A 20,763-nucleotide genomic window follows, 5' to 3' on the forward strand; every position below is an offset into this window, starting at 1 on the left:
GACGCCGTGTGCCACAGTAATTGAACTCTACTAACCTTGCAAACCGGCTTAACAACTCGCCGCACCCGCTCCGCGGGTGCCGCTTCGGCCAGGTTTGAAAAGCGGGCGCTGAGGAGGCTTGTCAAGGCGGCTGGGCGTGAGGCTAAGCGGGGCTGCGAGCGTGCAGGGACTCCAGTAACCAGGAGTCCCTGCGAGACCAAGAAACAGCTGACGGTCCGCTCTCCCTGCTGGCCCGCCCCCCGCCCACTACAGGAGGATAAAGACCCGCCCTACCATCGTTCTGTGGGATACCTGTCCTTCACGGAGACACTGGGAAACAGACGCCGTGTGCCACAGTAATTGAACTCTACTAACCTTGCAAACCGGCTTAACAACTCGCCGCACCCGCTCTGCGGGTGCCGCTTCGGCCAGGTTTGAAAAGCGGGCGCTGAGGAGGCTTGTCAAGGCGGCTGGGCGTGAGGCTAAGCGGGGCTGCGAGCGTGCAGGGACTCCAGTAACCAGGAGTCCCTGCGAGACCAAGAAACAGCTGACGGTCCGCTCTCCCTGCTGGCCCGCCCCCCGCCCACTACAGGAGGATAAAGACCCGCCCTACCATCGTTCTGTGGGATACCGGTCCTTCACGGAGACACTGAGAAACAGACGCCGTGTGCCACAGTAATTGAACTCTACTAACCTTGCAAACCGGCTTAACAACTCGCCGCACCCGCTCTGCGGGTGCCGCTTCGGCCAGGTTTGAAAAGCGGGCGCTGAGGAGGCTTGTCAAGGCGGCTGGGCGTGAGGCTAAGCGGGGCTGCGAGCGTGCAGGGACTCCAGTAACCAGGAGTCCCTGCGAGACCAAGAAACAGCTGACGGTCCGCTCTCCCTGCTGGCCCGCCCCCCGCCCAATCACCCTCCCTATATAATAGACGCCCACTCCCGCAGCGCGGGACGCAGCTCGGGGCGAAGAGCGGGCAAAGAGTGGGCCGTTTGAGGCCGTTCGAGGACTGAGCGGACTGGACTGGCCCATCCTCTTTCGCCCTTCAAACTACCGCTACCTCTTCTCCCTCCCACTCCCAGTGCTACTGGTTTCCTCCTTTCTCCCAAGGTATGAGTTCTAGGATGACCAGGAGCAAAGCCTCTAAAAGTGGCCATCCGATTAGTGGCCCCATGGATGACTTTATTACTCGCACCAACTTTGCTATAGATCAGGAAATATCGAAACTTCAAGCCCGGGTATCCCTAGAGTTGGGCGCTCCTAGAAGACTGTCGGAAATTATTGCTACTTCCAAAAAATCCTCCCTAGGCCCCATAGCTGCAGCAGTCACTCCAGAGCGAACTACCATTCCCCGATGTGTAGTCACACAGGTCGAGGTCCATCCGACCCCGCTCCCTCTCACTCTTACTCCACCCTCCGCCCAACTACCCAAACCAAATGAAGTGAGTGTACCCGCCACTTTTTGCACCCAGAATGCTATCACTAAATTCCCACCTCCGGTGACATTCAATGCCCCTAGCGCAATCCTACCTAAACGGAAACATCGTTCTCGTTCCGCTTACTCGCGGAAGAAGGCGAAGATTGCGGTCTCACATGATTTGGTAAGGTTAGATGGCGTAGCTAGCATCACTCAAGATGTTCAGGTCCCTGTGGTACAGCCCGTAATGGAGGGGGGGGGGGGGGGGGGTCGGGCCAATCACTGAGCCAGCCACTGAGCCGGCCAACTTGATTTCTGAAGTTGAGGGCCTGCGGGTGGACGGGTTGGGCAATAACGATAGAGAATTCATAGATCTGGTGTGGGAAACTTTAAAAAAACTCCTCTCTCCTCTAGATCTCAGACTCTCACGGATCGAAAATAATTTACTCGAAATGGATAAGAGCATTATTGTTCTTGCCACTCTCGGCCTGAGAAGTCTTGAGAATAAGGATGTTCCTGGTGCTAACACAGCACCTTTAGTTCCAACACCACAAGCCCATCAACCTCTCCCTACAATCCCTACTGCACGCCCGGTCCCCAAACCAAGGACTGTGCCTGTGGATCAAATCCTAACTGCTACAAACCTCAAGGCTTCTAAACGTGCCCCTACACACCACCCTGCCAATCCCAAACCTGGAGTCACCCCCAAACTTCATCCCGGTGATAAGGCCTACCAGCCTACCCAGGACCCCCCAGTAAAGAGCAACTTTAGAGGGGGTTACATTGACCTCCCACCGGAGGCTAATGATTTTGTGGTTGTCCTGACGGGTGTTCCCCAGATTGGTAGCGACCAATATGAGAATCACTGGTCTTTGAAAAATAAAATAATGCATTGGCTTAATGTCAATAGACCAATTCCCAATGGCCATAGAAGTAGAGTCTTGATGGTGCGCAGAACCCCATGGGTGGGCCCAACGAGGAAAAGCAACCCTGGGGATTGTATAGTTGTAACATTCGATGATCCTCACACAGCACAGCATATATGCTCGTGGCCCTGTAGTGAAGGATCCTCTGTTATCCCCAGGCCATTGTCCTTCTTCTATCCCCCACGCCCTACATATAACCAACCAAACAATTGGTCATTAGTCAACCACCAAGCTAGGAGAAGCCGCCCTAACAATCGTGTGGATCCCTACTCACACTGGAATGGCTTCCCTACCTCAAATAGATTTGGAGGCCTTGAGGAAGTAGATTGACTTCCCAGGCACCCTGGTTCCCATATATTGGGGAATGAACAACCATTGAAAGCTGAAGGGCCCTCTGATTCTCCTCGTGGTGGAAGGGATTCCTTAGTTATTGACCTCCCTTCCGACCTGGTCAGAACATCAAGCAGCCCATCCCTAGAGGGTGGGTTGATAACTCCGAGCAAGGTAGTCCCAGCCGATCTGACTCTAGGTGATTCTTGCCCATGTGGTAGGGGGGTCCAGTTGGTTCCCTCACGTACCTCACCCATGCCTTCCACCCAGGCCACCCCAGCACCAAACTATTCGTTGGAGGATACTCTGGCCTCTAACATCCTTCAAAATGAGCCCCTAGATAGGCTTCCTTCAGAGGCTGTGTTTTCCACATTTGAATTTTCCCACTCCGTTGTTCATTCTCCTATAGAGGTACCACTGTTCAAGATTGTAAGCTGGAATGTGGCAGGGCTTGTCCGTAACCTTGATAATCCAGAATGGAATGCGTTCTTAGAGCCCTATAACATCTGTATCCTGCAAGAAACATGGTCTCAGGAACCAAAACACAGGGTAGGCTTCGCAACCTATTTTGTTCCAGCTCTCCAGCAAAGTGGATCCAAGGGCCGCCCGTCGGGAGGCCTTTTAATATGGGTCAGCATTGCTCTGGGCCTAAAAGTAAGTTCTAGGCCCACTAAATCTTCTGACCTACAGAGAATCTCAATCCACTGTGAAGGGGGAAGGACGCTAGAGGTTTTTAACCTGTACCTGAGAGGCGCCAGAAATGGGTCATCAAACCTACCATCGACAGGCCTAAGTAACGGCCTGGCTGCTTGCAAAATTGACTCCTATGTTCTCCTTGCAGGCGATTTTAACTGCTGTTTCGAACCTTTGGCGAAGGAGGACATCTTGGAATCTTTTGATGAGGACACAAAGAGAGGAATCCCGATTCTGACTCTCGATCCAATCCCAAAATGGACGCAAAGTGCGATAGACATCAACGCACTTTGCATGGAGCATAATTTGCGCTCTACGAATGGTCGTTCTAAATCGGATCCTGGAGGTGCCCACACTTATAACAGGACAGGCTACACCTCCAGAATTGATTTTATCATGTTGAACTACAATCTTTGGCCTCTCCATCAAGACATGGAGGTTATTGTGTCTTCTGACAGCGACCACAACCCCCTCTCCTTAACCCTCACTTCCCCGTGGCAGACGAAGAAACAGGACAAGCCCCTTCATATCTGGAAATCATCCCATAATATTGCACCGACAAACTGTAGCAGGCGTCTGAAGTGGGCTAAAGTCAAAGCAGACGAGGGTAGACTGATGCAAGCTGGGGCCATTCTGTCTGTGGTGGAGTCCCGGCTTGACGCCTTATGCTTATCCAGTCCAAACGCGTTACCTTTATTCACAGAGACCATAGCAGCGCTGAGCGAACTCTTTGTTATCCCTCAACCTAAGGTTAGGACTGCAGCTAATAGTATCCCTAAGGTCAGAGATAAATGGTATTCCGCCAAATGCAGAGCTGCGAAGGGGGAGCTCATCTCTGCAGTAAAGAACAGGGACCCAGCAACTATCAGATCCGCAAGGAAATCCTATAAAAAAGCGGTGTCTGAGGCGAAGGAGATTCATGAAAATCACTTTTGGCGGGAGCTAACTGAGGCAAGCAATAGGAAGGACTCAAAGGGGTTCTGGGATCTTCTGAGAGCAAGAAACAAGCCCATTGATCAGCAGTTAACCTGTAACATTCCCGGCGATGTTTGGTTTGCCCATTTTTCCAAATTATACTCTGTTACACCGGGGGAAACTCCCTGTTCAGGCTCCATGATCAGCCCAACAGCTATTCCTCTTGTCATCGACGACCCTTTTACCACCCAGGAAGTCGAAAGGGCAATTGGAGGTATTGTTTCTAACAAGGCTCCAGGTCCTGATGGGATTCCAGGTGACCTCCTGAAGTCCTACCCAGCAGTATGGGGCAGATTAATTGCTACACTTTTAAATGAGGTTTTACTGGGAGGCTCCTTTCCTGACTCTTGGAGAGGCGCTGAAGTAGTGCCAATCTTTAAGAAAGGCAGTAGGGATGATCCAGCCAATTATCGCCCCATCAGTTTGCTGGATTCAACCCAAAAGGTGGCAGGAAAGGTGGTACTGGGCAGGATTCTGCAGTGGGTTGACGAGGAAAAGATTCTGTCTGACTTCCAGGCAGGATTTAGATCAGGGACAGGCACCATCGAGCAGACATTCCGTCTCCTAATGCTATACTGGAAAGTAGTGGTGCTGGGAGGAGGCAGTCTGTATCTAGTCTTTATAGACTTACGTACTGCCTTCGACCTGGTCCCACGGGCACTACTTTGGAATGTCCTCGATGGATTAGGCCTACCCCCTGACTTGCTGTCCCTGCTCAGAAAATTCCACGAGGATAATTTCGCCCAGATCAGATGGGGTGTCCAGGGAGAAAAAACATCTCGTATCCCAGTTGACAGGGGCGTCCGCCAAGGGTGCGTGCTTGCCCCCACTCTGTTCTCTCTTTATGTTAACGGAGTGGTGGAGCACCTTCTGCAACATCCTGCAGATGCACCTACCCTGGCGGGCATAAAAGTTCCCACGCTCCTGTTTGCGGACGACACCCTTCTGATATCCAAATCACCAGCGGGCATCCAGAAACTGCTCACTACCTTTAAATCCTTCTGTGACTCCAAGGGACTTGCAATAAACATAGGCAAGACAAAATTCCTTGTCCTCAACCCCCCCCCAAGAAATCCGTTACTCCTCCTGTCTTAGACTCTATCCCCCTGGAAAGAGTCAAAGAATTTGATTACTTAGGAATACGTCTCAGCGATACCATGACCTGGAAAGCACACCACTAGAAGGTATTCCTGACTCACAAAAGGGCTACTGGAGCCTTGCTTAAAAGAACAGCGAGCCTCATCTCTAAAACCAATTGGGGCACTGATTGATATCTATAGAGCAAGGGTAGTAAGTGCAGCCCTGTACGGGGCTGAACTATGGGGTCAGCAGAGAGTCGATACCCTGGCCCATCTTGAAAACAACGTCCACAAAGATCTGATGAGGCTACCCCACAGTACCCCTACAATCCCTCTCCTGTTAGATACAGGCACTCGTCCAATCTGTGAGCAAGCAAAATTGCGTCCCTTGCTACTCTGGTCTCGGATATGGAATGTCCCTGAACTGTGTAGCTACGCTGATGCCCTAAGAGATCTTTTGTCGCTTCCAGGTTGTAATAAGGTACCCTGGTTGAGGGAGGTCAAACGCCTGCTCTATGAGCTGGGTTTGGGAGATGCCTGGGTCAACAAAACTGCACCTCTCAAACAGTTTCTCAAGAAGGTGTATTGGCTATGGGTAGACAACAAGAGAATGTCCAACCCCAACCATTGTAAATCTGTCGCCCAGTTCTTGCAAGTTAAGGAGTTCCCTTACAGGGAACCCTATCTGGACTTAATTCATAATTCTGGAGACAGATCGCTGTATTTTAAATTTAGGGTGGGTGTGCTCCCTTTAGGATTGTTTACTTCCTCTTGGAACCCTCCGCTCCAAACGCTTCCGTACTGCCCGTTCTGTGTTGCAAGGGCTGAGTCTGTCGCCCACTTCTTGTTTGAGTGTAATATTTATGCAGCGCCAAGATCGAAATGGCTAAAGCCCTTGTGTAAAAGCCTGGGAACAAGATCACATGTTGAAGCCCTACGTATATTGCGTTCAGATGCACGTCCGTTCTTTGCATGTTGCATGGCTAAATTCCTAGGTTGGGCTTGGCGCATAAGAACCTCAAGGATGTTGCTGCTCCAGTAAAGTGTCCACTGGTAAAACTGTATTTCAAGATGGTGTATATATGAAGAATGATATCCTTATCTGCACACTTGTTTTTATTGTTTTTATTCTTTAAATCTTAAAGTACTATATTGTGTATTCTGTACTGTTTTTAATTGATGTTGTATTGCTTTTATGATACTTACTGTATCGAAATAAAGTATTACTACTACATTTTCAATCAGACGCACGTGCAGCAGTAACTTCGTGCTTAAGCCACTGAACCGCATTACCATCAGTTAACAGTATAAATCTAGATTTGTTTGGTGCACTGCATTTGGGATTTACTTTAGGAGCGTTGGCAGAAAAGACCTTAGTTATGTTTATTAGTAAAGGAGACATCCATTTGGTACAATAAAATGCAAAGGTTATGTGAGGTGTGAAGCTATAGCACAGGCATGTGACACACGGGCTCTAGGCTCCTACAGGCACGGCACCTTTTACTGCCGGGTCACGCTGGTCTCCATTTTTTTCCTTCAGGACCAGGGACTGCGTGAAGTGCCACCGATTCAAAAGGAGCAAGCTAAAAACATCAAATACCCACAGTGTGTTCCAAGCGTGAAAGCATTTTGTCCCTGGTGGACACGTGATGGGAGGCAGAGGTTCAGTCAGGCAAGTCTCAAACCGTGGTCTTCAAACTTTTTAATGCCTCCCACCCCCATGTCCCAATCTGTAAAAATGTCATCACGTATACCTCAGAATTAAAACAATTTACACTATTATACAGAATTGTCAGCTCTTAACATTTTGAACAAATCAAACACTGCAATTTTGTTCAGGGATCCCTTTAAAATTGCAAATACATGGTTGACAGCTTTGATTTGGCAGCCTGTCATTCTTAAACAGTAAAACTATCCAGAGTGATTTTTAGGTCTTGTCTAAGCATCACTTAAACTGCCACGATTGCTTAAAATATAAATAATTAGAAAAAAATAGATCTCGCATTACTGAAAGTTTGAGATATTAGCGTTTCAAATAATAATGCAACACCAATAGCTCAAACTGTCAGTAATGCAATACCCATTGCATTGCACATGCTTGTTTGTCTTACCACAAACTTGTTGCTTATGGATTTTTTTTTAACTTTAGAGTAAATATGCGCATTAAAAAACAAAACCGGAAATCCTGCCATTATAAGAAAATGCCAGCTGATGACAAGGGGCACGATTTGACATTGCAAAGTAATCTAAGATGTATTTGGGCCAAGCATGTATTCTTGAATGAGACTGCATGACCCACTGTATGTAACTGTTGCTATTCAGTCCCTGGCGGCACAGCACCCAAAATAGTATACCGCATACCTAAACACTTACAAGGTCCCAAAGATCACTACACTTGAAACCAAAACACATGGGTTAAAGACTGCGGCATTTGCAATGCCATTAAACGCCAACTCTCGCAAATGTGAGACCTATTGCATTGCAAATGCTTGTATTATGCTGCGGTCAATCTACACACAAGTTGAGTGGTAAACATTGGGTTAGTATTTTAGTTGGTTTTGGGCTTGAAATTTGTAAAAAAAAAAAAAAAAAGTGCAACATTACTCAAAACAAGCAATCTTGAGCTCGCTCGCATCTACTTGGGTGTTCGATCCTGGGTTGAATGTGAACCGTATGTGCGGGCCCAATAATCTCTATCCTTTTAAATATATTCCTCAATTTGTGGCACACGGGCAGGTGACAAAGTACACTTTGTGTATGCCGTCAGCACTTCTGCACTCGCTCCCCAACGTGTGCCTCACTGCTGGACAAGGCATCCTATGTAGAAAGAGAGAGAGATTTACGGCAACAGCTATAGAAGAACATCACCGTTCGTTGTCTTTCTTCTATTTCGGCAAAAGTCTGTCACCGTAGTCCTTCTTCTGTGTCCAATTCTGTAGCTGGCAAGTCTTTCATCTCGGCGGCGGGTCCTGTTCCTTTGTATGTCTCAACACCGTCCATTCCCCGATTTTTACAGTGTGTCTCTCCCGTTTCTTAAACATTGGAGCGTCCCCGCTGCTTGCTCTTAAATATTAGCGTGCACTCAACCGCGTGAAGTTGCCGCCCCTTTATCTCGCGAGAATTTGTGTTTCTTTTCATCTTCGCGCATGACATCTACAAGCACTTTTGAGTTAGCAGCCAACTAGCTTCCTATTAATCGGAGGAAATCGAGATCAGACGAAGATGTACGTTGAAAACTTCGATTCACTGAAAATGTGGATGTCTGGGATTCTGAAAAACATGTGAGTTACCACAGTTAACCCTTTTGCTGCTACTTTTTTCTCCTCCTCTAGAAATGAAAACCTTTTTAGTTCGAAATATACCGGTCTGATTGAGAAAAAACTTGTTGTGGGCATCCTGAAAGTTTATCTGGGAATGTATTCCGCCCATTACTTGCAATTGGCTTTGTGGATTATAAATCGTGTTTTCTGATTTTCTATGTGCTGCCATTATTATGTTTTAGGCTGTCCAGCAGGTCTTCATCCCTCCTGTGGATCAAAGCTTGTCCACAATCTCTCCTCGTATTCTTCCAGGAGTCCTCGCTTTCTGTAAACAGGCCTTTACTTTCTGTTCCTATCTTGTCACGTTTCCCGTTCGTTCAAAGAAAGATGTCAAATATCAGGCTCTGTCAATGGAGCTTGGTGTTTACTTTTCATTCTCTGACTTCATTGCGAGATGATTTATGTGACATAATCTTGCCAGGCCCTCAGATTTTTTTTCTTCAAGCACAAAACAACGTTTAAATGTTGCTAAATGAACTGTGCAAATATTTCAGAATTAGGAAAGGACAAATTAAACACGTTATTTGTAATTCATAAGTGTGGTGGAACAAATATTCTAATAGCATTAAAACAAAACCGTACACTCTGTGATGCCGTTTCCACACAATATCGTTTGCGCTGTTTATAGTTTTATCAGTAAAACTGTATGTGTAAATGTCATGGTCATTTTAACGGAAAATGTGTTGTCTGTAATGGCATTGTGCTACCACACCATGCATATTACACCCTACACCACTGCATTCTACATCATTCCACTTAATGTCAATTCACGCCAGTCTGTGCCACTCTACGACACTCCATGTCACTTAACTCCACTCTACACCACTCCACTCTGACACATTACTCCACTCCACTCTGACACTTTACTTCATGCTGCACCTCGCACAAACTCTCTGAGCATGGCTTGTTACTTCAGAAGGTGCCGCATGGCAGCCAGTTCCTGTAATGGACAGTGGAACGCTTGACACTATAGAGCTGCCTCAGACACCAGTACTTTTAAAGCCGAGGGGATGCTTTATTCTGCTTAAAAACACAGCAGCTGGGCATTTAAATGTGCTGCTTTACTTATCACCAGCCGCTCCCTGTGTCTTCTCCCCCTCCAACCCACCTTATCTCTGTTTCTTCACTACCCCTGGTAGCCACCCCCACCTGATTGGAAATGTCAATAGGTCTCCCATCGGCAAGATTGATTTTGCTTTGTCAATGCTTTTTTGCAATGTGGGTAGCTATGGATTTTGGACCCTAGCTCAGCCGGCACCTAGGGAAACCTGGCAAACCTGTACATTTCTGACAATTAGGCACCTAGAGGAATCCAGGTTGGGGTGGCTTGTGTAGCTCTCACCAGGTTTTCTTACCCAGAAGTCCTTGCAAACCTCAAACATTGACTGAAAAGCACATGTTCCTCACATTTGTGTGATTGAAAGTTCTGGAATCTGTGAAGAGCTACACATTTCTACCACCTAGAATTCCCCTAAGTCGCCTGATAAAAATGGTACCTCAATTGTGTGCCTAGTGCTTGCGACAGGCAAGGGCCCAAAACATAACATAGAGACATTAATATTTCTTGATTTAAAAAAAAAAAAAAACTAACCTGATTTGGCAATGGAGTTAGCTGCTTTTTTGTGGTAGGGCTCAGCGGCCACCTAGTGAAACCTACCAAAGCCAGACATTTCTGAAAGCCAGGCAACCAGGGGAGTCCAGGACGGTGTGCCTCGTGTAGATTCTAAAAAGTTTTGTGACTCACAATGCCGTGCACACCTCAAACCTTAGTCTAAAATTGTGCATTTCTGTGACATAAATTTCCAGAATCACCAGTGTTAGACCTGGCACCTTGGCGTGAGTTTCCCTTCCACTTTTTGCTGATGTGCCTCAGATGTTTTTGCTGGTGTCCGCTGCTCAGGGCTCTGCGCCACGGCCAATCCGTGCCGCAGTGCAAGCGCTCCCAATGTAAAATGTAACTGTGATTGATTTCCCTGATTGTCTCATTGGATTTACTGTCAGTCCCCAGTAAAGTGCACCAGGAGTGCCAGGGCTTGTGAATGCCAATGCTGCTAGTGGGCCTGCAGCGCTGGTTGCGCCACCCACAGAAGCAGCCTTGTAAAATGTGTCTAGGGTCTGCCACTGCAGAACCTGCGTGCAGTCTGGTACTGTAATGCTGGCTGGGCAAGTGCACACACTTGCCAGCCCCTAAACCTTCCCTTAACTTCATATTAGTCACCCCTATGGTAGGCCCAAGGGCAGGGTGCATTGTAAGTGTAAGGTAGGACATGCTCTGATGAGTGTGGCATGTCCTAATAGTGAATTACTGCCAAATTCGTTTTCCACTATTGTAAGGCTACCTGTTCCCTTTAGACCAGATAGGCTGCTGGTATTATTACACACTATAATCCCAGCAGGCTCAGGGAACATGGTAGAAATTAATGTTTAGTATGCCTGAACTCAGAATAATAAAATACTTCTTTTAGTAAAGTTTATTCTAATATCCTGTGTTTGCAAATGCTACTTTTAGAAAGTTAGCCTTTGCTTGCCTAACCATTTCAGCCCTCCTCTGCTAGTATGTGCATCTGACTGTCTGGGATGTGTGAGTGACAGGGCTGGGGGATGACAGGTGGTGAATGTAAGGATTACACCTTAGTGGGAGGTAGGAGTGCCCCTGGACTCTTAATCAGGCTGTGCTCTGCCACCACAATGCTGGCTCCGCCCCCTGGGGAGCAACTGATGACTCAGCCGGCACCTGGCCCAGGAAGGGCGAAGCACTGTCATCAAGGTACTCCTGGCTGCCCCTGTCCACACAATGCTGGCTCCACCTCCTGTGGAGCGTCTGATGTGCCTGCCCCTCACACTGAAAGAAGAAGCCAGAACACCCCAACAAAGTACTCAGAGACTGAATGCAGTTATGCAGAGGCCCCCCTGGCCTTCAAGAACAATGAAAATGTGGTATAAAAGTAGGAGCCCTGCACCTTGTAAATTAGATCCTGTTGGTGAACCAAGACGCCCCTCTGCCTGAGGAGAAGGAACCAAGGAAGCTGAAGGAGAGAGCCTGTCTCTATCCTGGGGGACTAAACCTGCAGTGGGAACCTTGCTGCCAAAGGAGAATAAGACCCCTTTTGAAAGACTTTGCTTTTATTTACTTTCAACAAGACACTTGTGCTTCCTAGCTGATCTCCAAGGGCCTGGAAGTGAGCTGGCCCCCTGACCTGAGCCCCAGGACCATTGGGCTCTTCCCTCCTGCCTTCGCTGAAGAGTGCTGAACTGCCTGTGTCCCCGCCCCTGGAGCCGTCGCTGAATGCGCCTCAAAGACCTGCCCTGCTACACAAGCCCGTGCTGTGCCGCCTGACTCTGTGTGGCCCCGCTCCTCCTCGAGCCGGAGTCCACACCGTAGGCTATTGGGCCAACTCGCACTGTGCTAACCTTTGCCCCCTACGAGTCGCATTGCCACTGCCTTCAAGCCGCCTGGACCCGCTAGCTCGTACCCTGCCAAGTACGGCCCGCACTCTCCAAGCCCCGAAGTAGCACTGTGCCGCAGTACGCCCCATACGCTTGAAGCGTACACCTGTGCACAGTATGGCCGTACGCTCCATACACTTGAAGCGTACACCTTGGCAATTGGCCCGTATGTTCCGAGCGTACTCCTGAAGCGTACGCCTGTGCTCTGGGCTTGCACGCCTCGTGGAAGCAAGCGGCCCCCAAGAAGACGCGGCTCGTACGCCGCCATCGCCAGCCTTTCCTTTTGGCCCAGCCCAGTACGGTGCGTACCTGGTAGACGTACTGCACCGAACTGTTCTCCCCGGGGCCGTGCCGCCTTGAGAGCCGTCCTGTACCTTTGACCCCGTACAGGCCGCTCCGTGCCGTCTCCCTGCTCTGGAGCCCCTGAGCCCCCCCAAAGGATCGCCTGTGCCCGGAGCCTTCGCTGCGCCCCCCTCGAGGTCCCGCCTAGACGCCCTGCACCGCGGCGCCTCTCTACGGCCGGATCTCCACGGACAGCCCGCTGAGGAACGTCTTCTTTTGCCCCGCAGCTATTCTTCAAGAAAACAGGTACTTTGCGCCTCTAATCCCCGGGGCCCACCGTGGACCAGAGAGTCCGTTTGTATTTCTGACAAGCCTCCTGCCTGTTAGTCAGTAGAGGCCCCACCCGGGAGTCAGAGTCACGCAGAACGCTATTTACAAGAGTCCTCTTGGGATAGAAAGTATTGTGGGCATTTCTTGAAACAACGGGATTGCTGCTTAAAAGAAACGCTTTGCTGAGGGAACTGTATTTGGGGAAGCTAAAGCATTTAAAAAGGAATCTTAAGAATTTGATAAGAAAGCCTAATTTTGACATCATTGAAACGTGATAAGAAAGCCTAATTTTTGCATCAGTGAAACGTCTAAAGAAGCCTCATCTAGCATTATTGAACCAGCATATGAAAGACTCATTTTTGGCATTATTGAAACGTTCTTCATGGTGTAAAGACACTTACAAACAGAAAGCCTATATCCTTAACCTCAAGAAAGTATTGTGTGCATCCTAAGTTAATGTTATTTAAGGTCTTGTGATAAGTCTACAAAACTGCTATCTTTTACATAAAGTCTACATATTTTTATATAAGTACAGCCTGATGTCCATTTGTGGGGGGATCAGTGTTATTTATTGTGTGTGATTATAAATGCTTAACTAAATACGCCCTGAGGATTAGCCTTGACTGCTCGCGCCACGCAACATAGAGGGTGAGCAGGGGTTATTCTTAAAGGGTAGTTCCCTTGCCCTGACTAGAGAAGAGGGTCCCCGTTTGTCACAAGTGCATACTTGCGCCAGAAGTCCTTGTAAACCTCAAACATTGACTGAAAAGCACATGTTCCTCACATTTGTGTGATGGAAAGTTCTGGAATCTGTGAAGAGCTACACATTTTCTACCACCTAGAATTCCCCTAAGTCGCCTGATGAAAATGGTACCTCAATTATGTGCCTAGTGCATGCGACAGGCAAGGGCCCAAAACATAACCTGGAGACATCAATATTTCTTGATTTAAAAAAAAAAAACTAACCAGATTTGGCAATGGAGTTAGCTGCTTTTTTGTGCTAGGGCTCAGCGGCCACTTAGTGAAACCTACCAAAGCCAGACATTTCTGAAAACCAGGCAACCAGGGGAGTCCAGGATGGTGTGCCTCGTGTAGATCCTAAAAAGTTTTGTGACTCACAATGCCGTGCACACCTCAAACCTTAGTCTAAAATTGTGCATTTCTGTGACATAAATTTCCAGAATCACCAGGAATCCACGTTATTCTTAACACCCATTGTTTCCCCACTTGCTCAGACAAGCCCCACAGCGGAAAGTCTGTAGCCCGTGCTTGCCTAGTTGGCCCTTGAAGGAGGTCAGACAGATACCCATATATGATTTGCTTTCTAATTTCAAGGGCTGGAATTGAAAAGGCGATACCAAATTATTTAGTTGTGTGAAGTTGATTAATTTCTCAGTTTCTTGCCTTTGTAAATTTTAATCATGCATAGCCTAGGTTACTTTAGAGTGGTAAGTACTGCTTACATCCTTTAACGCCCCTTTCGTAATCGGTGTCCGCTTTACCAAAATATTGTTACTTGGTAAACTGTATCGATATGCTTCTCTATCTGTTAAGGCTCACCCCTGCTTGTCTATTGCTGCCCATTCTTTTCCCCTCCCCGCTTCATTGTTTTTTTTAAAACGTGAAATTATTTAATTTATTTTGTGAATACAATGAAGCTTCATGCTATTACCGAGACACACTTGCCTTTCTTTTTTTGTGCTCTTTCACATACTTTTTCGATCTACCCTTTGAAAATTACCCTCTTGGAAAGATTCATTAAACTAACAGAAACAAAAATTCAGTGCAGGCAAGTATTGGCACAGCCAATAACTCTGCACTCACATTTTCAAGGCAAAACTTATTGGCTCTGGCAAATCCTTTTTCGAATTGTTTTTAGTCCTTATTGTTTGCATTTGGTCTACATTTTACATTAAGTGTAAGCCAAAAGTGCCTTTTCTTTGTGTAAGAAGGGATCATGTTTTTTTGTGATGCGCATTAAATCGTAGTGTTTCTATATTGGTTCTAAGCACACCTGTCTGCTACAGAGCGCCGGTACTCCTATATTAAAACTCTGCAATGTTTAATATTTTTTTAATTAAACATTTTTATTGCAAACATATTGGCAGCCACATTTAGATAGTGGCACATTTCTTTCTGTATTATTGTGACATACTCTTAAATTCACAGAAGAATTTACCAGAACATCAGCTTGCCAATGCCAGGCCTACGGGCTTCACCAATGCTAGTTTCTTTCATTTTCCTTTATCTGGATGGCACTGTTACTTTTCATATTCTTCCTTGCCACCCCCAATGTTACTACTCTTTTTCTCAGTTGGGAGTGACTAATGTGACTTATTGTGAGGTGAAAATATACTTTCATTTGATTTGCATGTATTGCCCCTCCCCCTTTCTTTGGATGTGAGTCCCACTTGCTCATTGGTAGTGTGGTGCACTAGGCAAAAGTAACTGGGAAACTTTGCTCACAGCCCCCCCCCCCCCCCCCCAAATCTATTCCAGAAGGAAAGTTGATGAACCAGTTCAACTATCCATTCAGTGCGTTTCCTAGCTTGGCGTGACACTTAATTAATTTCATGCTCAGATAACCAACATGCAATCATCATATGTATAGATCATATATTATCAGATCCTGTGAATTCATGCAATTTACAGCTTTCAACAAGTAATTCGAGGCAACGTGGGCATCAACAAGGAGCTGGTGTACTCATGTCTATGGTACATGGAATTTGGTGCTCACCATTTGCAACGAAGGCCACATTCTAAAAAAAAAATGAAACTACCCGGTTTACTGTACATTTGATTTGATACATGCAATGTTTTTCGCACATTCCATTTTTATGTTTCCTCTACAGATAGCTTTTAGTTGTCTGTTGTCAAAGACCTATAGTGAACAGCACCAATACTAACAGTGGGCTTTGGGTCCACCCATGCCTTAACTTTGTCTTTCTTGCCCATCTTATTTGCTTGCTACTTATGTGATGGATTTCCTTCCTCCTTTTGTCCCTCCCCTTTAGCATAGTTTCTTTACCAATTATTGATTGCCAGGATTGTATCCTTCCACTGGGTACAGTAAAGGAGCAACTTTTTTATTTTTTCCACCACTGTTAATGAGTGCTACTGTTTTTTTGCTTTCTCTCGTGTAGTGCTTCATCCCTCAAATCTCCTCATCACGCCCCATGATCTGTGTTGCTCTTTTTTGAGGGCATGTGACCTACTTACTCAGCCATGACGTTGTAGGGTGACCGAATGGTGCCTTCCGTGTGATTGGTGCTTTTATTTTGATTGGCTCACTAAACAATTTATCATTTTTGTCTAAACTGGGCACACTGCCTAGTATTTATTTTTAAAAAATGAATGTAAATCCTGACACGCATTTTTTGTTTGTTGGCACATTACTGAAATTGATGCATCTTCTATACTTACGTTAGCGTGGTAAATTGCATTTATTTAGATTATCGAATGAAAACCTACATGAACTTTACTGACCATTGCGGGATCATATATTCTTCATGGTGAGGCTTGACCCATTGGGCAGTTTTATGTTGGTTGTGGTATAGAAGAATCACACATCTGCTAACAGTACGGGTTCTGTATATGAATATTTAACTTCATGCCTAGATTATAAATTATATTTGGAGGTGCTCAAACAGTGTTCATCGTCCCGCTACCAATCAGGTGTACAAAAGATTGAAAAGATTCCATCCAAACACATAATTAACCCATGGTATTGGAACATTCATAATTCTGTTGCTTTTTTCAATAGTTTCAAGCATTAAAGATTGAAACTACTCTAAAAAGCAACAGAGTTTAAAGTTCTCTAGTGTCAGATGCTAATTATCCGTTGTGCAGTTCATGAGCTTTGCAGATATGGATGCATGTTGTGCTACATGTATTTAGGAATACTGAAATATATATAACTTTTTTTTAAATTCCATTAAGGACATGGCATTGAGTATTAGGTTTGCTTCTATTACTTTACTTACACAACAGCCAAATTGCATGAAATAGAACATAACCTAGAGGACTACATGCGTGAACCAGAAGACAGCAAAATGGCAGACCCCATGGACAAGGCATCAATAATAACAATAGTCACGTTCGTATCCGATACCTGTCCGGACAGCTTGACCTCTCCGTTTTTTGCCAACAGGAGAGTTTCAATTGTTGGCTCAATCACTGGTCCTGTTTCTCGTACGAATGTAAAAAGTAACATGAATCTAGCCATCAACACTATCAAGCTTGACCTATTAAAATCTTCCTGCTGACTGTTCTGGGAGGGCAAAAGAGATGGCATCTTATACAAAGGCTAGCAACATATAATAAGTTATAACAGTCTGTATGTAAGGTATTAAATAATCTTAAAATAAACTTGCATCAATATCCTAAGCAAAACCTTCGCCAATCGGCCATCGATTTGTGGTCATCAGACAGTATTCCTGCTCTCAGTTGCTTACTTTTCATATTATGCTATCTATACTCTATATTTTACATATCTTGCCTTGTATAACTGGCACCTTTTATGAGACTGGTTTGAGCAAAATGAAACTACATCACAGATCTATACTAACCAGTTAAAAAGGGAGTTAATTTTGAGGACTAAGTGCGGAAAACCACTGACATTTGCCAGTTATTTATAGGAATGCATACAGCACATGACAGAAATCATGGTCGACCACCATGTTATAGAGTGACATTTCTTTTTAAATATACATCTGCGCCATTGCCAAATATGTATTTAGTTTATTCTGTTAGACCATGAGTTCTCATATGTTCTGTGTATTCTTAAATATAACTGGGTAATTTCAGTTGGTTTGTACGTTCAAGCCTTTTACACAAATCACTTTTTGCTGTTTTGTTCAATGAATTTTACTGCTTTTTAGGTCGAGGTAATATCCGGTCTGCCGAAGGCAGACCGGAAGTCCGAGAATTAATGTTTCTTAGTGGGACTATTTGTCCCGCCTCAGTTTTTGCCTCTCTCCCATTGGCTGGCTTCCTAAACGGAGGCCAGCCATTGGAGGAGAGAGCCGTCCCTCCGAATAGGCTCCGTCTTTTTCGGATTGGGGGGCATTAGTTTTGCGGTTCTTTAGCTCGTGACGTCGTCCGTCACTCAGGACGGCAAAACACGCCCCCGAATTCGAAAAATTCCGGAAGCTTGCTGCCGCCATTTTTTATTTCTCGTCTGCTCGTGAGGATCGTCTTGGTCTCGTTCCCCATTTTCAAGGAGCTTTTGTTAGGATTTCTAGCCCCTTCCCTACAGCGCCCTCCTCTGCACGTCAGCCTGTTTCGAGCATCCACCCGCCTTTCAGCCAGATACACACTTCCGTTTTCCTCCAGACCAGGGTAAGAGCGGCTGGGTGCAAAGATGTTCGGAGTCGCCCGCAAAAATTAAACTGTGCTGTTTGACCTATCCCTGGAGGCTCCTGTTGCTAGGCCTGTCTTACATTCCCGGTCCCGGGAGGGGGAGGGTGGAGAGGGTAAAATAACGGATCAGTCTGCATAACGGGTGGGGATTATGGGTGCGGCCAGAGTGTGAGAGTTCAGTGGGGCTCCGTGAAGGTAATGTGTCTGAGGGCAGCAATGGGCGAGGGTACAGCGCAGAGTGAGGGAGAGCACAGCTTCGAGAAGCGCAATGTGACAGAACTAAAGCGTTGAGGGGGGCAGCGGGCATCAAGCGGGGGTGAGGGGAAATGTGAGGGTAAACAACGGGACCACAGGGAGAGAGGGGAGAGAAGGGAGCGCGGCCACCCCATCTCACCTCACTGGCATATCCGCACCCCGTGACCCCTCAAAGCACCACTGTCCCGTCCGACCCCCCCCTCCCCTCCCCCACACACACCTCCTCCCCGGCCCTTCACGGCCTTACCTCTTCTCACTCTCTAATGTCACTGCCACCGCCCCCCCCCCCAACTCCACCTCACTCTGCCTCGACAACCCACGCTGTACAGTAAGGGTTTCTATCACCTCCGTCGCCTCTTTATACCACCCCTCAGTATACCCCCCTAACCCACACTCAGCCCGACCGGACTCTCTTCTTTCTCCATCTGTTCTAACTGACCTCATGTACCCTCACTGTCTGGCCCACCCCTTTACTTCCACCCAACAAACTCTTACCCTATATACACTTGCTTCACAGTTTCCACCGTACCATGTACCTCCACCCACCCCGCTCCTGCCATGTATTCGCCTGCCTCACCGTCTGTACCACCCCTGTACCTCCACCCACCCCTCTCCTGCCCTCGGACCCCACCTGCCTCAGTCTGTTCCACCCCTCTACGTCTTGGTACCTCTAGCCTCCCCTCTGCCCCACCTCACCTGCCTCGGAGCCTGTGCCTCGCCTCACCTGCTCTCCACCTCACCTGCGTCGAAGCCTGTGCCTCTCCTCACCTACTCTCCACCTCACCTGCCTCGGAGCCTGAGTGAGAGAAGTTCCATTAATAGGTTCAGTCGATTTCGCACGATTTACAGCCCTGAGCTGCAAGTATGTGAAATCCTGAAATTCTGGCGCCTAGGATGTGCTTGCAGTTTCTGCTAGAGGTGGACCCCACAGTTTAAAGGACAATTTGCAAAGTCTGGAAGATTGGATTTTCAGTAGAGAGCGCCATTAAAAGCATGCACTCAAAAGATCATTCATTTGGGCTATATATTGCGAGTAGGCTTTACCCCTATTGACTAACACAAGCAGTTCAAAGGCATAGCTTTGGCAGTAGCTGGTGAGCTTCCCTCTAACACAGCAGGTGCAGCATGAGTTTAGGTGGAGTGCTTGCTTCCCCACGCACACGATCGGGACAGTATAAGCAGAGCGGGGTCAAAACAAAACACACACACATACACACAAGCATGCACGCACACACACACACACACATGTTAGAATACAGCCAGCAGGAGTGCAAGTTTTCTTCACTCAAACACAGATCAGCAGTACAATAAAGACAGCAGCGCAGTTTCCCTCACACACAGACTATGTCCCTATATCGCCCCAATACTCGGATCACTACATCGGCTACTGATTAGGAAGATAATTATCTTCACATCCTTCCTTATGATCCACTCCTTTATCCATTCCCCATCTCCTACGTTTATGGCAGCTAAATCACACTTCCTTCTAGTGATAAACTCATAGTAGAAATCCTAGTATGGTGGGGATTGAGAATAGAGTGTTCTCCTTCACTGCTGCTCATGGATGGACCTCTCTCCCCCTTCAGTTTAAAGTTATCTTTCAGTCTTGTCCATCTTCCATAGTAAGGTTTATACAAGCAAGCAAAACCGCGGTAATCTTTTTCACCAGTGTTCTGTTTTTCTTCGAATCACCGGAGACTGTTGTAGCTCAACCCAAGTTTGACTATTGTGTGCAACATTCCGTTTCATCAGTTAATGCTCTTTATCCCCATCTCCGAGTTGCACCATTTTAGGCGCAGTTACACGCTCAAACGTAACCTGTTTCAGTTCACTGAAGAGGAACCTTCGGGCCATCCCAGGACAAACAAAGGGGGTGGGTAGGCTGAAGGGAAAAGGCGAGAAGTGGGTGTCACTGAAACAACTTGGATTCCAGCAGATCCCTTAAACCTTGGCTTTGAAGGGTGTGAGGATGTGCTAAATAGTGTCCTTACCACCCCTTGATGCTTTTGCTTTTATTATATATGGGAACACAGCACACATTCAAAGTGAATGTTTTCTACAATTTTGTTATGTTATTGTTCCACCTTTCTGCCCAGTTTTTTGACTCTTCTGAATAGAAAATGTACTTTGATTTGGATGAAATTATCTATTGAATGTTTGTTTGCGAAAAAGAACAATTGATATGTACCAGACAAAAGAGGCTTTGCTTAATTTAAGACCGAGTAAAACCCAGGTCTAAACATAGCTTGAAATTGTTTTTGTTTAGCCCGGAGGCTCCTTCACAACATTTTGATGGTGTTGGAGGTTGTAAGAAGTTGGTAAACTGATAATCATCTGAATCCGGTAATCCAATGATACAAGAGGGTTTTTTAAA

The 20,763-nt window shown here is 46.6% G+C and overlaps 1 protein-coding gene across 2 annotated transcripts in view; it reads left to right on the forward strand.

Annotated features, from left to right (window-relative positions):
* The first annotated feature begins 8,471 nt into the window (after positions 1-8,471).
* Positions 8,472-20,763, forward strand: part of LOC147698190 (uncharacterized) — a 305,130-nt gene continuing 292,838 nt past the window's right edge. For both annotated transcript variants that reach the window (XM_086934817.1, XM_086934816.1), the window contains exon 1: positions 8,472-8,675. In XM_086934817.1, coding sequence (XP_086790943.1) covers positions 8,617-8,675 — 59 coding nt within the window. In that variant the 5' untranslated portion in view covers positions 8,472-8,616. The remainder of the gene's footprint in view (positions 8,676-20,763) is intronic.

The sequence above is a fragment of the Lissotriton vulgaris genome, chromosome 8 (genome assembly GCF_964263255.1).
Source record: "Lissotriton vulgaris chromosome 8, aLisVul1.2, whole genome shotgun sequence".
NCBI classification, from domain to species: domain Eukaryota; kingdom Metazoa; phylum Chordata; class Amphibia; order Caudata; family Salamandridae; genus Lissotriton; species Lissotriton vulgaris.